The sequence below is a fragment of the Schistocerca gregaria genome, chromosome 1, assembly GCF_023897955.1.
Source record: "Schistocerca gregaria isolate iqSchGreg1 chromosome 1, iqSchGreg1.2, whole genome shotgun sequence".
Classification (NCBI taxonomy): Eukaryota; Metazoa; Arthropoda; class Insecta; order Orthoptera; family Acrididae; genus Schistocerca; species Schistocerca gregaria.
The window spans coordinates 490,461,166-490,481,055 of record NC_064920.1 but is presented as its reverse complement, the minus strand read 5'-3'; the positions used below and the strand labels follow the sequence as shown (position 1 = coordinate 490,481,055).

Sequence of the window (19,890 nt, the reverse complement as noted above, 5' to 3'; positions counted from 1 at the left end):
TGTTCTTCGAAGGAAAGAATCTGATAGCAGTGTTCTTCGATTTGGGAAAAAGAATATGTCAGTGAACCAAGACGTAAAAATATGGGAATTCTTGAGGAAACATAATGTTCCTGATTCATTAATTTAAAAAGTTCAGATACTGTATGAAGGTTGTGAAAGCAGTGTACAAGTAGGAGGTGGATGATCAAAACATGCTGGAAGTTCGTAAAAAATGGTTTAAGACAAGGAGAGATGTTCAGCAAGGCAGTTCACTTTCCCTGTTACTCATTGTTACACTTATGGACACAACAGGAAGAAAGTTAAGGAAGTAAAAAATGAAGATCTCAACATTATTGCTTTTGCTGATGACATCACCATCTGAGGTAAGGTGGGAAAAAGAGGTTCAAAGCAGATTTGATTACTAGAATAAATAATTTAAATAATTCAAGCTGACTGAGTAAAAATAAGAAAGTGGCAATAAAGATGAGTAGGATATCCACATCTTGTAACATCATTCTGGAAGGAAACAAGGTTGCATGAGTGAAAGTTTCAATTATCTGGATAGTGTCATATCAAATGATGCAAGTGACATAATAGAAGTTTCAAACAGAGTAGCAAAAGCATCTTGCTTCTTCCAGTAAGTACAAAACCTAATCTGGAAAAATGGAGACCCCCTAAAAGCTGAACAGACAATGTATAAAACCTATCTCCTGCCAGCCAATCATGGTATATAGTCTGGAGAGTCAAGAAATGTAGTTCCTTAGGTCAGCTCTACAGAAAACCAAGAGAGACATAGCCAGGAACAAATGTGTAAGGAGACACCTACAAATGACCCTGACCATGGAGGAAAGAATGAGTGCTGCAAGATTGACTGGCTAGGTCATGTAAAGTGAATGCACCCCACTTGAACTCCACATCATCAGTATTTGGAGATGGAGGTACCAGAAAAAAGACCAATTGGACAGCCTAGAATGAGATGGGGGAGATCAGGTTAATGATTATCTCAAGAAGAGAGGAGTAACATGGGATACAGTGAGAGAGAAAACCTACACCAGGGTAGAAGTCAACGGATGCATATCATTCACAAAGTTCTTGCCCAGCTTGCTGAAAATAAATCTTTATGATGAAGGTGACATACTGGAATATACTGAAGCAGGTCTCTGTATGTCTTATCTATATGACTCCAGACATGGAAGAACAATGTTTCTGTACTTATGGAATAACCAGGTGACATGAAAAATAACAACAATTACTGCTTCTTCATTTACCCAGTGTCAGGAATGATGTTATAAAAATAAATGTATAAAAGATACATTCACAGTGAGTTAACATTACTAAAACATAACCTTCCAGCACAAATATATCACAACCAGCACTTTTTCCAGTCTTCATACACCCCTTTAAGTCAGCAACTACAAAGCTGTTTAGGAATTGAACAAAAGGCAATTCAACTACCTATGTTGTTCCAAAATGATCCCCTTTCAGACTCATTTCAGTCCGAGAAACGAAACAAAGTCAGGAGAAGCTGAATTAGAACTTGAAAGAAGTTAAGGCCAGTATCTTATAATTATAACACATGACTGTGTCGGAGCGCATTTTGTTCTGACATACCTAGACCCAGTAAATGAGATGACACTATTTCAGAGACTTAACTGGACTGAAGTGCTGAGAGAAAATTTTTACCAAGGAAGGGAGTCAAACTTGGGTTTCCTAAACCCTACTTACTGGACAGATGTGCACGCCACCAATCCTTAGTCTATGTACAAAAAATCATATCTTTATGAGACCAGTAGTCTCTGAAACTGTGTCATTTCATTTGTGTAAGTACCTTCACATGTGTTTCAGGCTGGATCCCCCCATTTGCATTCGATGCTAAGGTGCTACTCCAGAACTTTGAGAACCTCAGCAATTATGTTTGTGTATATGGGAAATCTGAAGTAGACTGTGACAGCAGTGAGAATTCAGTTTGGATTGAGGAGAGAGGTGCACCAGGGTAATCCATGCAGTTCTGTGAACTGCAGTGCTAAGTTGATTTAGTGGCTAATGCACCTGCCTAGTAAACATGAGACCCAGGTTCGATTCCCAGCCTTGGTAGAAATTTTCACTCATAACTTCAGTCTACATACATAACAACTAGACCCAACATACGTTTTCCTTTTTTTTTTTCTTTCCTCCAATGTGTAGGGGGAATAAGTTATGAATGTATTATAAGAATCTATTTTTTTTTTCTTTGATAGGCAACAGTTAGGGACACGTATTATTGAAAAATGATGCTATTAGATAACTGGGTCACCCTCTGCGAACAATGTGGTGAAACAGCACATACGTGCAATTAGTAATAGCTATTTGCAGAGAGCAGCAGCACAACAAGAGAGAATAAATCTGGAAAGCAGAGTATCCAATTTCACACATTCCTCAAGGAATTTTTTTATAAAGGAGACATAATTGTTTCACTGCAAGAGAGCTGGAGTTTTTGAAATAAAAATTTTGCAAAAGGTCTGGAAATGTGGTATAGGGATGTAAAGATAGATAGTATTTGTTGTATAATGTGAACATTGTATCCTAGGTCTGTTTTATTTACTTACACATCAAAATTTTACTAAGTCATATTTCCAATTTGTAATAAATATTAAATAATATGCAAACAATGCAAATTCCAGGCTGGAACAACAATAATATTATGAAAAGGATAGATTTCTACTCACCATATAGAGGAGATGCTGAGTTGGAGACATGCACAACTAAATGATTGATATACCTTTAAGCTTTCAGCCAAAAGGTCTTCTTATGAAATAGAAAACACATACACACGACAACTGTGACTGGGGACACGTGTGGAGCAGGGTTGCATGTGCACACACTACTTTGCAAGAGGGTCTTTTGGCTGGAACCTTAAATGGATAGCAGTCTTTTCACTGTGCCTGTGTGTGGCTCAGCTTCGCCTCTATACGGGGAGAAGCCATCTATCTTTTTCATAATATTGTTGTCAAACGATATACACTCATTTTTGTTTTAAGGTAGGTGCATTTAGTAATTAATGTTTCAAGTAAATTAAAAATTTATACTTTTTTAAACTATGTCTTGAAACTGAAAATTTTCAACCAATGCACCTTACGTCCAATGAAAAAACTTAAGTATAGCTGAATAACAGTTCCTTGAAATACGACATCTTGCTGATGTAGAACAGATGGACTATAAATAAAATAAGGTCACATTGCACCCTTGTGACAGGAAATTTGATGAAATTTCCAGTGCAGTTGTGATTTCAAATGTCATATGCTCAAATGTAGCTGCAAGAGTTCTGAGTTAAGAGAAATTCGAGAAATTCAATAAGTAAATGTAAACTCTGTCCACAGGTCCTGGTGGGCCCACCAGTACCGACTGACCATCCATGTCATCCTCCACCAATGGCATCACTGGATGCATTATTGAGGGGTGTGGGGGTCAGCACACCAATCTTCCGGCTGTTGTCAGTTTTCATTATCTGGAGCCACCATTACTCAGTCAAGTAGCTCATCAATTAGCATCACAGGGCTAAGTGCACCCCATTCCAGTCCTCCCGCCAGAAAAAAGTCCCCAGTAGTACCAGGAATCAATCCCAAGTCCTCCACATGGCAGTCACTCACTATGACCACTCAGTAATGGAGGCAGATGAAACATGGTGAAAATGGCACCCAATTATTTTAACACTGTTTACAGTACCTTCAATGGCCTGACAGACTACATAACAGATAGAATTGTTACAAATTAATCATGATTTCTACAGAAACATGATAACTGGGCTCTACAGTTGAAATTATTCTTCTGCTCGACAGTGGTGCAACTCATCATGTGTGTTAAACTTACAGCATGGATTATTGAAGCTGAAGCAACATCAAAATTACACTGAAGACAAAAATTTTCTTTCAGCCCTGAAGCTAGTTGGACACAATCTGACATTCAATGAGATTATTAATCTAAATGATGTTTCCCCATTCCTCTACAAAGACAAACCTCCAGTGCTGCAATGGGACGTATTCGGAAAGCCGCAATATGCATTGCAAGCCAATTCAAGTAAGCCATCCAACAACCAAACTGTATCATAATATGCACTGTAATTCTGAAAGAAGAAGAAGAAGAAGAAGAAAAAGGTCTCAGGTGGTACAGTACTGTGCACTGTCCTACTTGGCTATTTTAAGTGACAAGACCTTTCTCCTCATCCTGCAGTAATATTGAAATACCTGCACTTAGCTGTTTCAAATAAATCACTCTTCCCAGGGTTTATCTGGATAGCTTTATCTATAGTTTCAATATTTGGATCAGTGTATACTAAACAATAACCATAGATTTTCAGAATGTCTAGTTTTAATAAAAGTTACTTTATGATCAGAATGAACTTACAAGGTCCTCTCCACTCGATTCAGAAAATGTGCGACTCTTTACAAGAGGTGGCTGCCATTTCTTATTCACAGCTGGGACTGAAGATACATTGTCTGAATTATAATCATCTGAGTCACCCACTTTCAGTTCTTCTTGGTCCACATCTGAGCTTCCATGACTGTGATTCCTCTCATCTGACTTTATTTCCAAAAGAAGTGAAGTGTCACTAGCTTCTGTCACTTCAGCCTGCAGATAGCTCTCAGGTTCTTGATGGCAAGCATTTTTCTGGAACACAGGAAACAATAAAATTTTTGAAAGATTTGGTAATAACATATATCGGTTCTCAGAAACAGAAAACGAAATAAAATGTGCAAATACTACTACTACTACTACTACTACTACTACTACTATTTCAACACAAATCTGTAATCTACACACAGCAAAAGATTTACCAAACCTTTACCTACAACCATTGTTCTTAAAATTTAACTAGGCTTAAGATTCTCTGGTAAACAATATCCTTCACAAAATGATTCTCCAATTTTCACACTGTCACATATACAATATATTGTGGCAAAAGTCCTAAATAGAAATAATAATGTGGTTTAGTAAAATGAAATTTCATCAGTTAACTAGCTTCTACTACAAATTCATTACAGTGTTGATGACATTCTCAGTTGTTCTACACTAACATAAACTTTGAATGTTAGAGTACATGCCAATTTCACGATAATGGAGTGCCACATATGTTATCAATATTGCAGTGACAACCTCCAACGTCACTAACACATCAACCTAATGTATCATTTACCAATTTATGGGAATATCACTAAACCTATAACAGAAAGCCTTGGTAAACATTAAACTTCCCCAAGGTCCTTATTTATTTCAGCCATGAAAGGTATTCAGACTTATTAGGAATATTTCTTTCAGGAACTGAATGGTGAACTCAGAAACACAAGAATTTTTTAAAACCTTCGATAGACCTGGAAATCAAAGCAAATTTGAATATCAGAAAGGGTTCATGCATACGTAGTACATACATGAACTGGTTGTTTGCCAAGCTACATTCTCAAGGTACAATACAGTTCTTCATTTGAGAGAGCCCAGTGCCTGCAGCCACTGGGGACAAAAATCAATTCAGCTGGATATAAAGAGACATCACAAAGGATACTCAGGAGCATTAAAAACCAAATACAAATGTTTTCGTCAAGTGTCGGTCTGTTTTACAACACTTCTGGATTGCATGCCAATGTTACAACAAAACAACTTCAACTATTCAAATGGAATGCGGTTGAACACCTTCCCTACATTACAGATGTGGCAACATCTTTTGGACATAAAAAAGGGGCTGAACAGGTAGGATTACACTTGTTGTGTCTCCTTCAGCCTGATGCCTGAACTGATGCAGCTCCATGCACTAGTAAGTACTTCATGGAGTGACTTGCATGCCTCAGTGACACAGATAGCCACGGTATGTGCAATCACAACAGAGGAGTATCTGTTTGGGGGGGGGGGGGGGGGGGGGGGGCAGGCAAATGCGTGATTCCTGAAGAGGGGCAGTAGCCTTTTCAGTACTTGCAAGGGCAACAATCTGGATAATTGACTGATCTGGTCTTGTAATATCAACCAAAATGGCTTTGCTGTGCTGGTACTACGACCAGTTGAAAGCGACAGGAAACTACAGCCATAATTTTTCCTGAGGGCGTGCAGCTCTACTGTATTATTAAGTGATGATGGCATCCTCTTGGGTAAAATATTCCACAGGTAAAATAGTCCCCCATACGAATCTCTGGGTGGGAAGTACTCACTCCCCATCACTTCCCCTCAAATTTAGTGGTAAGAGAGCCCAGTGGACTGCCCATCAAAAACTGAACACAGATCAAGCATGAAAACAGGAGGAAGGTGTACTGAACTGTGAAAAAAGAGCAAAACAGAAATGAGAAAAAAAATTGAAACAGTGAACAGTCCTATCTCAACAAGTACAAAACTGAGTGAAGAAGAAAAGTGATGGAATTGTGGATAAGGGAGCACAGTGCTGGACTGTAAAGCAAACAAGCCATGTTCAAAGTTCCCTTGTGCCCTTTTCTTATTTGTATTTTATTTTATCTTTTTTTTTCACTGTTCAGTGTATTTAAATCTGTGTCTGTGTTGCCATGTAACGTCCATTTGCAACAGCGAGGCAAAAGGAAGCGACCTACAATGAAAGCTATTTCTGCACAGCTACTCTATTATAAGCCAAAAGGAATTGGCTTTCAAATTGGAAATGGGAACATTTGATGAAAACGCAACAAGCCAACCAAATCGTCCACCGGAAAAGATGTCTGCTGTGTCATTGATGACATTAGTGACAATACGTGTGTCACATGATAGGAATCTCTTATAGATGCACCTAACTAGTGTGCCTGGTGAGTGAGATATGCCTCCTTGCCCAATATAGGTGTTTGTATGAATGTGAATGTGATCACACCCAATGAAATGATGAAAACATAGCTTGTCACATAAGCTGCAACAAATGAACACAACAGTTTCACAATCACACAGTTTCTGTGTGGAATGTTAGCTCCCTTAATTAGGCAGGTAGGTTAGAAAATTTAAAAAGGGAAATTGATAGGTTGAAGTTAGATGTAGTGGTAATTAGTGAAGTTTGGTGGCAGGAGGAACAGGACTTCTGGTCAGGTGAATACAGCGTTATAAACAAAATCAAACGGAGGTAATGCAGGAGTGGATTTAATAGTTAATAAGAAAATAGGAATGTGGGTAAGCCACCGTGAACACCATATGGGTGCATTACCATAGCCAAGATAGGCACAAAGTCCCTACCTACGATAGTAGTACAAGTTTATATGTCACCTAGCTCTACAGATGATAAAGAGATTCAAGAAACTTACGATGAGATAAAAGAAATTATTCAGAGAGTTAAGTGAGATAAAAATTTAATTGTGATGGGTGACTGGAAGGAAAAACAGTAGGTGAATATGGACTGAGGGAAACGAATCAAAGAGGAAGCCACCTGGTAAAATTTTTCACAGAGCCTAATTTAATAATCAAACACTTGGTTTAAGAACCATGAAACTAGGCTTTACACATGGAAGACACCTGGATTGCTTATATGATGGTAAGACAGAGATTACTGAACCAGTTTTTAAACTGAGAGACATTTCCAGGGGCAGATGTGGATCCTGACCACAATTAATTGGTTATGAACTGTGGATTAAAACATAAAATTGCAAAAAGACAGAAAGTTAGGGACATGGGACTGGATAAGTTGTAAGAACCAGAGACTGTTGAGAGTTTCAGAGGGAACATTAGGCCACAGTTGACTAAAACATGGGAAAGGAAGACAGCAGACTATGAATGGGTAGCTTTAAGAGATAAAATAGTGAAAGCAGCAGAGGCTCAAATAGGTAAACAGGCAAGGCCTAGTAGGACACCTTGGATAACACAAGAGATATTGAATTTAATTGAGGAAAGGAGAAGATATAAAAAAATGCAGCAAATAAAGCAGGCGAAAGGAAATATAAATGTCTAAAAAAGAGACAGAGAGAAAGTGCAAAAAGGCTAAGCAGGAATGGCTAGAGGACAAATTTAAGGATTGAAAAGCAAATTTTACTAGGGGAAAGATAGATACTGCCTACAGGAAAATTAAAGAAGCTTTGGAGAAAAGAGAACCAGATTTATGAATATCAAGTGCTCAGATGGAAAACCAGTACTAAGCAAAGACTGGAAGGTGGAAGGAGTACATAGAGGGTATATACAAGGAAAATGAACTTCCAGGCAATATTATAAAAACACAACAGGATGTAGATGAAGATGGGATCGGAGATATGACATTGTGTGAAGAATTTATCAGGGCAGTGAAAGACTTCAGTCAAAATGAGGCCCTGGAAATGGACGACATTCCGTCAGAACTATTTATGACCTTGGGTGAGCCAACCATGACGAAACATTTCTGTCTGGTGTGCAAGATTTACAAGGCAAGAGAAATAACCTCAGACTTCAAAAATAATGCAATGATTCCAATTCCAAAGAAAGCAATTGCCGATAAGGGTAAAAATTACCGAACTATCACTTTAGTAAGTCATGGCTGCAAAATACAAACATGAATTCTTTACAGAAGAATGTAAAAACTGGCAGTAAGAAGCCAACCTCAGGGAAGATCATTTGGACTTTGGAGAAATGTAGGAACATGCAAGGCAATACTGCCTCTATGGCTTATCTCAGAAGATGGGTTAAGGAAAGACATACATTTATAGCATTTGTAGACTTAGTGAAAGCTTTCAAGAATGTTGACCGGAATACCTCCTTGAAATTCTAAAGATAGCAGGGGTAAAATACAGGGAGCGAAAGGCTATTTACAACTTGTATAGAAACCAGATGACAGTTATAAGAGTCAATGAGCATGAAAGGGAAGCAGTGGTTGAAAAAGGAGTGAAGTAAGGTTGTAGCCTATTCCCAATGTTATTCAATCTGTACACTGAGCAAGCAGTAATAAAGTAAACAAAAGAAAAATTTGCAGTAAGAATAAAGTTCAGGGAGAAGAAATAAAAACCCTGATGTTTGTCAATAACATTGTAGTTTTCTCACAGACAGCAAAGGGCTTAGAAGAACAGCTGAACGCACTGAACAGTGTTTTGAAAGGAGGGTATAAGATAAACATCAACAAAACCAAAACGAGGATTATGAAGTGTAGTCAGATTAAAGCAGGTTATGCTGATAGAATTAAATTAGGCAACAATAGACTTAAAAATTATAGATAAGGTTTCTAATTTGGGCAGTAGAATAACTGATGATAGCTGAAGTGGTGGGGATATAAAATGTAGACTGGCAGTGGCAAGAAAAGCGTTTCTGAAGAAAAGAAATCTGTTAACATCGAATATAAATTTAAGTGTTAAGAACTCTTTGCTTAAAGCATTTGTAAGGAGTGTAGCCATAACTGGAAGTGAAGTAGCCATGTATCAAAGCGAAACATGAATAAAAGTTAGACATGAAGAGAATAGAAGCTTTAAAAATTTGTTTAAGAAGAATGCTGGAGATTAGATAGGTAGATCACGTAATTAATGAGGAGATACTTAATAGAACTGGGAGAAAAGAAATATGTGGCACAACCTGAGTAGAATAATGGATCGGTTGACATTCTGGGACATCAAGGGATCACCAATTTAGTACTGAAGAAAGTGTGGGATTGGGGTAGAGCAGAGTGGAATAATAGAGGGAGACCAAGAGATTAATACAGTAATCAGATTCAGAAGAATGTAGGTTGCAATAGTTACTGGAGACGAAGAGGCTTTCTCATGACAGAATAGCATGGAAAGCTGCATTCAACCAGTCTTTGCACTGAAGACAACAACAATGACGACAACAACAAAAACAACAATGACAAAATCTTCAATAGTTACACAATCGATGCATCTAATACTCTGGGTTAGTTTTTTGCACGTCCTGTGGACCATATTCACAACAACTATGTAATGTAATGTAATGTATTGCGAATACATAGAAAGAAGGATCCTTTATTGTATGATTATATGATAGTGGAACAAACACTAGTAGCAGTTACTTCTGTAAAATATCTGGGAGTATGAGTGCGGAACAATTTGAAGTGGAATGATCATATAAAATTAATTGTTGGTAAGGCGGGTACCTGTTTGAGATTCATTGGGAGAGTCCTTAGAAAATGTAGTCCATCAACAAAGGAGATGGCTTACAAAACACTCGTTCGACCTCTACTTGAGTATTGCTCATCAGTGTGGGATCCGTACCAGATCGGGTTGACGGAGGAGATAGAGAAGATCCAAAGAAGAGCAATGCATTTCGTCACAGGGTTATTTGGTAACCGTGATAGCGTTACGGAGATGTTTAGCAAACTCAAGTGGCAGACTCTGCAAGAGAGGTGCTCTGCATCGCAGTGCAGCTTGCTCTCCAGGTTTCGAGAGGTGTGTTTCTGGATGAGGTATCGAATATATTGCTTCCCCCTACTTATACCTCCCGAGGAGATCACGAGTGTAAAATTAGAGAGATTCAAGCATGCACGGATGCTTTCCAACAGTCATTCTTCCCGCGAACCATACACGACTGGAACAGAAAAGGGAGGTAATGACAGTGGCACGTAAAGTGCCCACCGCCACACACCATTGGGTGGCTTGCGGAGTATAAATGTAGATGTAGATGAACTATGACAGGGAATGTGTCTATAGTTGTAGAAATAAGATACATTTTTTTTCTGTAGAAACATGGTTACTTGACAGTCATTTACATCAAAATATACTTCTTTTTTTCAATTTTAATCTGCAACAAAACATCATAAATGTAACCCAACTAAATTTTGTCAGTTCAAAAATACATCTATGGTGCAAAAGGAGTCGTCAAACAGAAATGATTTTAATTTGTTCTTAAAACTTCCATTATCTACCTGCATCCTTAATTAACAAGGGGTGAGGGAGAGGTCAAATATTTTAATGGCTGCATATTTCACTCCTTTCTGTATAAGAGTAAGTTTACATTGTGGATAGTGGAGGCTATTTTTGCCCATAATGTTGTATTTATTTATGCCAGTATTATTTGCAAAGAGTTCCTAGTTCTGCAGCTGAAAGAATCAAATGCCATGAATTACGCACTGAAAAGGGAATTAGTTTCAAAAAAGAAATTAGCTACTACATTTCTAAAGATATCCTCAGTACAGTTTCTCCAGTGAGGTTTGGCTAAAATTTGAAAAGTTCTATGTAACCACCACCAAAACTTTCTACGCATCAGTAAAGGAGACCTTCATAATAACAAGGATCCCAAAAATGGAGGAACATCCACATCAAAGATTCCACAAGTGAAAAGAAACAATTATTTGAAGCTTGGCAAGAACTCCAATACAGATAGGAAATCTTACAAAGAGGCTAAGAAAATGTTCTGTAGAATGGTTGACACTGAGAAGGAAAAATGAGTTCAACCTGTGTAAATAAATACAAAAAGGAAACACAGACAGAACAGCAACAAAAACTTCAAAACCATAAAGTACATCAAAGACAGCAATAGCACACTACTGACAACTGATGAGGATATATGCAAAAGATGGCATGAATATTATAATCTTCTAATGAAAAGTTTCCATGACATCCAGAGCAAACAAGCTGATAATATCCGGTCCTTAAATGAAATCACTGTAGCAAAAGGAAAACTACTATTATTCAAAATGAAAAACAACAAATCGAGTGTGCCACATCAAATACCTGGTCAAGTGTTGAAAGAACTGGAAGATGTTGAGAAGAGATGGCTCATAAGACTGCTGAACATTCTGAAAAGCAAGAACATGCTGAACATGTGGAAAAGTGGTGCACTAAATTCCTTCTACAAAAACAAAGGAGATGTATGTGACTGAAAACTTGAGGGGCACAAAACTCATGTTTCATACCCTTAAAACATGGGAAAGAATCCTTGAAGACTGCCTAGCTTAACTTACATCATTAACAGAAAATCAGTTAGGATTCCCAGCAGAAAAGGGAATCACAGATGCTAATCATGCAATAAGATTTGTAATGGAAAAATCTTTCAGTGGAAACTCCAGGCTGGAATATCAACATGTATGGAAAAGACAGATTGCTACTTACCATAAAGATGACACGTGAAGTTGCAGACAGGCACAATTAAAAGACACTTGCACATCAGCTTTCGGCCACAGCCTTTGTCAGAAAAAGATAGGGAAACCCCACCTCACACACACACACACACACACACACACACACACACACACACACACACACAAGTACACCTCATGCACAAATGACTGCCACCTCGGCAGGTTGCACCATAATGCTACAAATGGTGGTCACGTGTGCATGAGGTGGCTTAATTTTGTGTGGGTGTGTGTGCACGCATGTGTGTCTGTGTCTCTCAATCTTTTTCTGCTGAAGGCTATGGCGAAAAACTAATTTCTAAGTGGTTTTTAAATATGCCTGTTTGGAGGTCCATGTGTCACCTTCATGGTAAGCAGCAATCTATCTTTTCCTTAAATTGTTAATATTCAACTTATTACGTACATGTGCAATGACGTCTAAAGTTGCTTCCAAAGTTCTGCAGCAATATCAAAGAGCTTTGACGTTCATGTGGGTGCACATCAGGAAAGATCTGTAATTTCTTATTGTCTAATGTTGTAATTAATTATCTAACTGCAAAGATACGGAAACCAACACTGTCAAACCTAATGTATGCTGATGATGTAGCCATTCTATCTGATAACAACAACTAGGAAGTTCAAGAGAACTTTCTGGAGTGCAGAAGGGAACTGGAAATGAATGTTCATGACGTGCAACTTCACCCACAATGCCACAAAAACAACAGATGTCAAGTTTGATAATGTCAAATTTCCAATGGTTAAAAATTTCTAAGTATTTGGACTCATTAATAGCAGAGAACACATGAAGTTAAACAGGCATTACTCAAAGAATAACTTTTGGTTGGAACAAGTGACATTTGATTTTAGCGGTTCTCTTTAATGCAAAAATGACTATAAAAACAAAATGCAAAATTTATAAAACAGCTGCAAGGCTAGTGCTACAGTACGACAGAGAAGTCTGGGCATCAAGAAAGGCTCACTAACAAACACAGCATACAGTAGAAAAGCACATGTTAGAATGAATAGGAGTAACAGTGAAAGCAAGAATGTGCAATGAATTATAAGTGCTATATCTAAAGCCATCCCTTTAGTATCCCCACCAGTGGACACTGTGATGGGGGCAGATGAGCTGACATGGTTATTGAGGCAGAATAGTGCATACAACTGCCATAGCATGTAACTTGTGGTACGGGCAGACTCGCTGCTAAATATGTGTATCTAATGGCACGAGCAAGTTGGGTGCGGCATTTCTAACGCTGAGTTCACTCACCAGGTACCTCGCCTTGTGCCTCATGCCATTCCAGTCTGCTTAGTCATAAGCCACCCATGTCTGCTGTGTGTTGTTTTTATCCCAATGCATGTCTCTATGCAGTTTCCAACTTTCTGCTTCTTCATAGCTTGACCCACATGGCGATTTTTTCCATTTCTGTTTGCTGGGTTCTGTTCCCAGGATTGTTACTGAGCCACCAACAGTCCATAACGTACCTTGTGCCGACAATGTTGTTTAGCAGCACTGGCACACCTGTTCAGATACTAAAGTGGGGTTGACGGATGTTCTTATCTGCATCATGTTTATGGTTCCTACTCCCACAGTGTTAATTTTGTGCCAATACAGATATGGCATTTCTGCAATGCTGGGTGGAACAGTTGTGACTACAGGAGGAGGAGGAGGAGGAGGAGGAGGAGGAGGAGGAGGAGGAGGAGCAGCAGCAGATTCTGCTACACCAGAATGCAGAATTGCTTCACACTGATGCCACACTGGTGGCGGGACAGGTGCACGCTGTCCTGGTTGCACTGCCAGGTAAGGCATATTGTAGATCCAGTTGATAGAGCCACCTTGTTATCATCCATTAGTGCAGTTTATACAAAGTTGTGCAATATTTGAAGTGCTCCAGAGAGCCTGGGACACTCCTCTTTGACAAACTTTGTTGGCTACTTAAACAATATTTTGGACGTCAAATCCATGTGCTGGTGGTGGTGGCATGGTTGCAATTTAACCAGCACCAAAAGCAGCCCTAGCAGTCGTATGCAGCCTGTATTGCCGATTTGCAGGTTTTCTTGTGCTTGTATTGTTCTGAGTGTCACATGTGCACTAACGTACATGAGGACTCACTAATCAGGGGGTGATTGTCCGGTTAATACCTGATCCCAACGTCTAATCTAGAGCCTTCACCGTATTGGAACCTTCTTTAGCCAACATTGCCCAGATTATGGAATCACATGAGCTAATAGAGCAGCAAGGGATATCCTTTCCAACAACTGGCAGGTGATGCAATTAGGTGTGCATGCTAAGCAGCCAACACTGCCTCATGGAGTTCCCCAGGTGGCAGGCTTATCAGGTGCATTCCATAACATACAAGTAACTGGAATACCTCTGATGGCAACATTCTGTTGAAATCCATCATGCTAATTATATATTATTACAAAATTGACTGAAGCAGTAGAAATTATTTCACAAAAGTTTATTTCATTGTGAGGACTCTATAGAAGAGCAGCATTTACAAAACTTGCAGAATGTTTACCAACAGCTTCTGGAGAATGGCCTTCATCATGTCGGAAAAGTGCAGATTTTTCTCCCAAAAAGTGCAACTTTTTGGCAATTGCACATAGCAAATATGGCTTCATCCCTAAGGCTGAACACATCAAAGTCATCATCAAACTGCCAGCATACAAGAACTTGATCAAGCTCCAGTCTTCTTCCCACTGAATGAATGGGTGAGCCCTCTTTCTCAGTAATTATTGCAATGACATTTGTTACCGCTCCACCACAGGGCATGCAAATACTGATGCATTAACACAGCCACCAGTGGGGCCCGATCCAGAGCTCAGTTGACAATAGGCTCTCACATTTGCATTGGACAATACTTTGCAGCACACCTTGTCTGATTTTCTGCTGACGGCACAAGATGTTGCCACCGCCACAGTGCAACCCTATTTTCCGAAAAATCATTTCAACTGTCCAGGTGGGTTGGCCAGAGCATGTCTCTTCAGATACGAATCTGAAGTAGTGCAACATCATGTCTACTGAGCTGTATTTGATTGACACATTGAACAACTGGTCCAGGCTTGTGGAGCCTATAGAACCAGGCTGCACTGCCACACCAGTTTTCCCATTGGCTGGTCCTAGAGCAACAGACACACTTCGATTACGCAGTTCCATTTTTGGGCAGCATGTGGTTGCTGGTCGTCAATGCCCTGTCAGATTCCCTGTACATAGCCGAGCTTTCCTCCACATTACTGACTGCTGCTTGTTGGTCATTTTTGCCATTGAGGAATTCCCCAGGATCCTGGTGTCCGATTAAGGTCAGTAATTTGTGTTGCACAAGTGAAGGCTTTTGTGTTTGCAATGGTGTCCAGCATCTGACTACTGCCCCATTTCAACTGATGTCTTAACTCAAAGATGGAGTGATTCATGTGTATGTCTAAGACCCAAATGAAGAAGTATGTGTGTGCCTCTTCCCATAATGGTACATTGCTGAGGTCTCTGGCTCCATTCCAAGCAATGCCAATCAGCAGACGCAACCTGATAGAATGTTTGTATAGGCACCAATTACAGGGACTCTTGGATTTGGTGCAGCCTGACTCAGCATGTCCCGGACACCATGGCCTGCTCTGCTGCGTTCCCCCCCCCACCCCCCCACCCCCCACCCAAGGACTGCCATTCTGCCATTTTATTATGCTCTTTTGGCCACCATTAGAGGTGACTGCTGGGTATTGTGATGGGCCACAAAGGTCATCAATTATTTGTGGTAGATGTTGGTCGGGAGCAGCTGACCCATCATACAAATCAGTTGCACCCACACCGTACTCCCCTGTTACCATCTCCTTCATACCCTCTGCTGCCTCTCATTTACCTGTGGCCTTTGCCCCCAGCAAGGCTCACTTCTGTACCTGCTTTGGTGGACCCCATGGACTTTGACCCATCCTCCACCTCATCTACCCCTTTACCACTGGATATTGTCTCACCTCCACCACAGCCAGAAGACTAACCATCAGCCTCTACACCATTCTGCCCCTCTGGCAGAGACAGTAACATCAACATTTTCTTCTTTGGTAGTCAGTTTGCTGCTCGGGCCTCTGTCACTCTCTCCAGTTCTGCACTGGAGGTCACAGCCCAAGCCTAGCTGTTTTTGGCCATGTGGATTTTTCGGAGTGGAGGGATTTAGTATTCCCACCACAGGACATCACAATGGAGGCAAATGAGCTGGCATAGTTCTCACCACAGAACAGTGTGGACAACTGCTACGGGATGTGCATGCGATGTGTTGTATGGGCACACCCACTGACTTAAATGTTTACCAACTCGCGGCAGGAAGCCAGGTGGGGCGGTTCTAATGCTGAATTCAACCACCACAGACCTGCCTTGTGCCTTGTAATGTGTGCCATTTCTGTGTGCTCAGTTGTCAGCCACCCGCCTGCCATTTGTTGTATTTATCCCTTTGCATGTCTCTACACAGCTTTGTACTTTCTACCTTCCTATAATTTGTCTCTCACAACAAGTTTTCATTTCCTCTTGAGGGGTTGTGTTCTCCAGCTTGTCAGGCCACACCAGCTCATACAGTGCCTCATGCTGATAAAGTTGTTTAGTGACGATGCCACCAGGCCCCAAACTAGATGGCAATTTCAGGGGGTGCCAGATTCGTATTCTTGAAGAAAGCAACCTTGTTCCACAAATGGCCAGCACTGGTCTATCAATTCTTCAAATGCTTTAGAAATGCATCCCCCGTTGGTTTTTGAACACTTTTGAACACATTCTAAGTTGATTACTGGAGAAATCGTAAGTTCACTTTTGAACGTGTGAATAGTGTTCGTGACGTCTCTGCTAGGGGAATCCTCGTCACTTCTAGAAATAAAAAAACTAACAGGAATAATAGGTGCAAAATATAACTTGTTATCTTATTGGAGTATCCACGAAAATGAAACTTTGACACAAAATTTTTGCCAGATGGCTACATGCACTATTAAGGAACAGTTGTACAGTCAAACTGGCCAACTGGGAGCAGAGAAGGCACCACAGGAAACTTTAATTTCCACTTTCGTAGATATAGGTTTGAAGGCTTCCATTGCTAAATATACATATTTGAATGCCACAGAGCGAAATACAGGGGCATGCGATAGAAGGATACAGTGTGAAGAGGAGGGACACCGCACTTTGGCACACTTAAGAGCAAATAACATGTCTTACATTTCCTCAAACATACATGTCTTATTATCAAACTCTACAGAAAGATGTGTGCTACAAAATGAACTTATTTTTGAAAAATAGCCTTTTTTTATTTTTGATATCCTATCTCGAGGGAAGGAGGGATGGGTGGAGGGGGCACCACTATCAAGGTTTTTCACCGGTTCGGAAATATTATAGATCTATGGCTGGATGTCACAACTGTGCAGATAGTAAAATCTCCACAAAAGAGAAACACTCACAATCCATCCTGATGTGGTACAGTCATATAACATGAAGACTTGAAGATCATACCATGAGAAAGTGCCTTTTCTATGCCTACAAGGAGGAAAGGGGATGGAAAACCACAACCCAAAGTGATATGAAGAAGCTAAAACTTAAAGAAGACTATGCCTACAAGTGGGCCTGGTGGTGTCGCATGATTAGGAAATTGAACCTCAATTAAAGGCAAAACACAAGGACAAAGAAGTGCCCAATTCTTCACAACAAATCTCACATGAGAGTAAATGTGCTGAAAGGCTATTGATACGCACAATTTTTAAAACAATTTCCTACATTAAGTTTGAGGATGGACCCACTTTTGTACACTGAATGCTTTGTACCTATAGGAGAAACTGCTGCGCAAAACTGTTCTGTATGAAATCAATGAATGGTAGTACGTGACATAATTTTCTAATACTCTTATCACCAAAATCAGCAGTTACACTTAAAGCAAAAGTTACTAACTGAAGCATTTCAAAAGAGTTATAATAGTGTGATTTCCAAATAATGTTCTGATCAACATTTTCAAAGAGAAATTTTGAACCATCAGTTTTGTACATCTCCTGTTCCCTGCAGTATATAGTTATTGAGGATGACATATCTTGCAATGTAGTGCATTGAATAAAGTACGCTGTGGACTATTTACTGACAACCAATCACTAATATTTAAGAATATTTCACTTATTGCTCCTTCTGCTGTTGCAGCTCTAATGAGCTGCTTTATCAGTGTAAGATGGAAGCTCATCTTTATGTAACGAGCACAAGGTTGTTCTCAAAATTGAATCCTGTGGGAAAACTAGTAATTTGTCCCATTCAGAAGATGAGCAATCATGAGAGCTGCAAGAGCTCTCTAACATGACCCTTTGCTCCTTACCAGTTAAATACATAATAAATCAGTCACCTGTGGTGCCTTGAAATCCATAAACTAAGTTTCTCCAAAAGAATATTGAGGTTTTCACAGATAAATGGCTTAGACAAGGCACAAAAAACCTGGTAGGTGAAATCTTATCATTCCATACTTCGGCATTCCTCTTTGAAACCATATTTCGAAAGCTTCTCTACTCTTCTCGCCAGTACTGTTTTCAGCCCATGTTTCACTTCTTTGCAAGGCTACACTCATGTCAAATACTTTTAGAGAAGATTTCATAATACTTAAATTTATACTGAATATTAAAATATTTCTATTTTTCAGAAATGTTTTTCTTGCTGTTGCCAGTCTCAATTTTTTACCCTTTCTACATCTGACATCATCATTTTGCTACCCAAGCAGTAAAACTTATCTACTACTTTCACTGTCTTTTTGTGCTTGCACATTTTTATGATAAGTGTGTCTGCCATGGTCATTTTCTTATAAAATAATCAATATAACTAGGCAGTAGCTGCACATAAACTCTTTTGTGATATTTGCACTACTGAATTTGTGCATATGGGAGAAGGGCTGCCCACATGGCAGGGTCATAAGCACCTTTGTTAAAATAGTGGTTGGATATAGATCCTTTAAAACAAAACAAAATACCAGTTCATCTAAAATTTCAATAATTCTCTCCAGTTATCATCCAAATATACTTCTATACAGGTACATAAATGATACATTTATGAAATATCTACAATTTTTCTAATCATCTCTCATGTTGCAGAGTGGGTCTGTGCACCTTCCGCCGCAAAAGTACTGTATTTCAAAATTTCATAAATATCAGGTCGTTGATTGTGACATTTGCTTTTTGATTTCACAAAAACTGATGAATCGTTTATGATACCTATCCCCTAAATTTGTCACTTGGGCTTTCTTTAATTCTAATTTGTCTTCTGAATAAAAAGGAAAAATTATCAATGCACTGAACCATGAGGTAGAGTCAACAAACAACAATATTAAATGAGTTCAAATTGGAACTGAAAACTCTCAGAAATTACCACTAATCTGTGTGAAGTGTATGTTTCTCATAAAACAAAACTTTTTTTTTTAAAGATCTGATTTGAGAGAGAATTCATATTACAGATTCCTAGCCGTCACATCAAAACCAAGATTTTGTTAAATACTACGAAAGACACATCATATTTACTTAACTAATACTGTATATAGTGGTGTTACCTACTATGTTAAGATAAGATAAGATACTTTATTGTCACGTAACATCATTCGATTGAGAACATTGGTGACTCGTCAGTCTTTAACCTAAGTTGTTACAGTATTTTATATACTACAGGAAGTACGTCATACATACATTGCTTATTATAATAAAAATACAACATTATATTTTAAATCTTTTCGTAACGCATAGAATCATTACTATAGCGTTCAGACACCTATATGAAATATGGATGTACTGAACGGGATACAAACCGCCATATAATTCTATATATAAACATGAATATACAGTGAACGTGTATACTTTGTATCTATATGGCTTCGAAACTATACAATTTGTACTTGCATCTTTACTCCCTATTCCTATTTATAAATTCGTCTAAACTATAGCATTGATTTTTTTTTCATTTAGAAATTCTT

The 19,890-nt window shown here is 39.1% G+C and overlaps 1 protein-coding gene across 1 annotated transcript in view; it reads right to left on the bottom strand.

Moving 5' to 3' along the window:
- LOC126353878 (protein kintoun) overlaps positions 1-19,890 on the bottom strand; it is a 95,731-nt gene that overhangs the window by 50,848 nt on the left and 24,993 nt on the right. Inside the window, exon 2 of the mRNA XM_050003073.1 lies at positions 4,360-4,623. Within this exon, the coding sequence (XP_049859030.1) occupies positions 4,360-4,623 (264 nt within the window). The remainder of the gene's footprint in view (positions 1-4,359; positions 4,624-19,890) is intronic.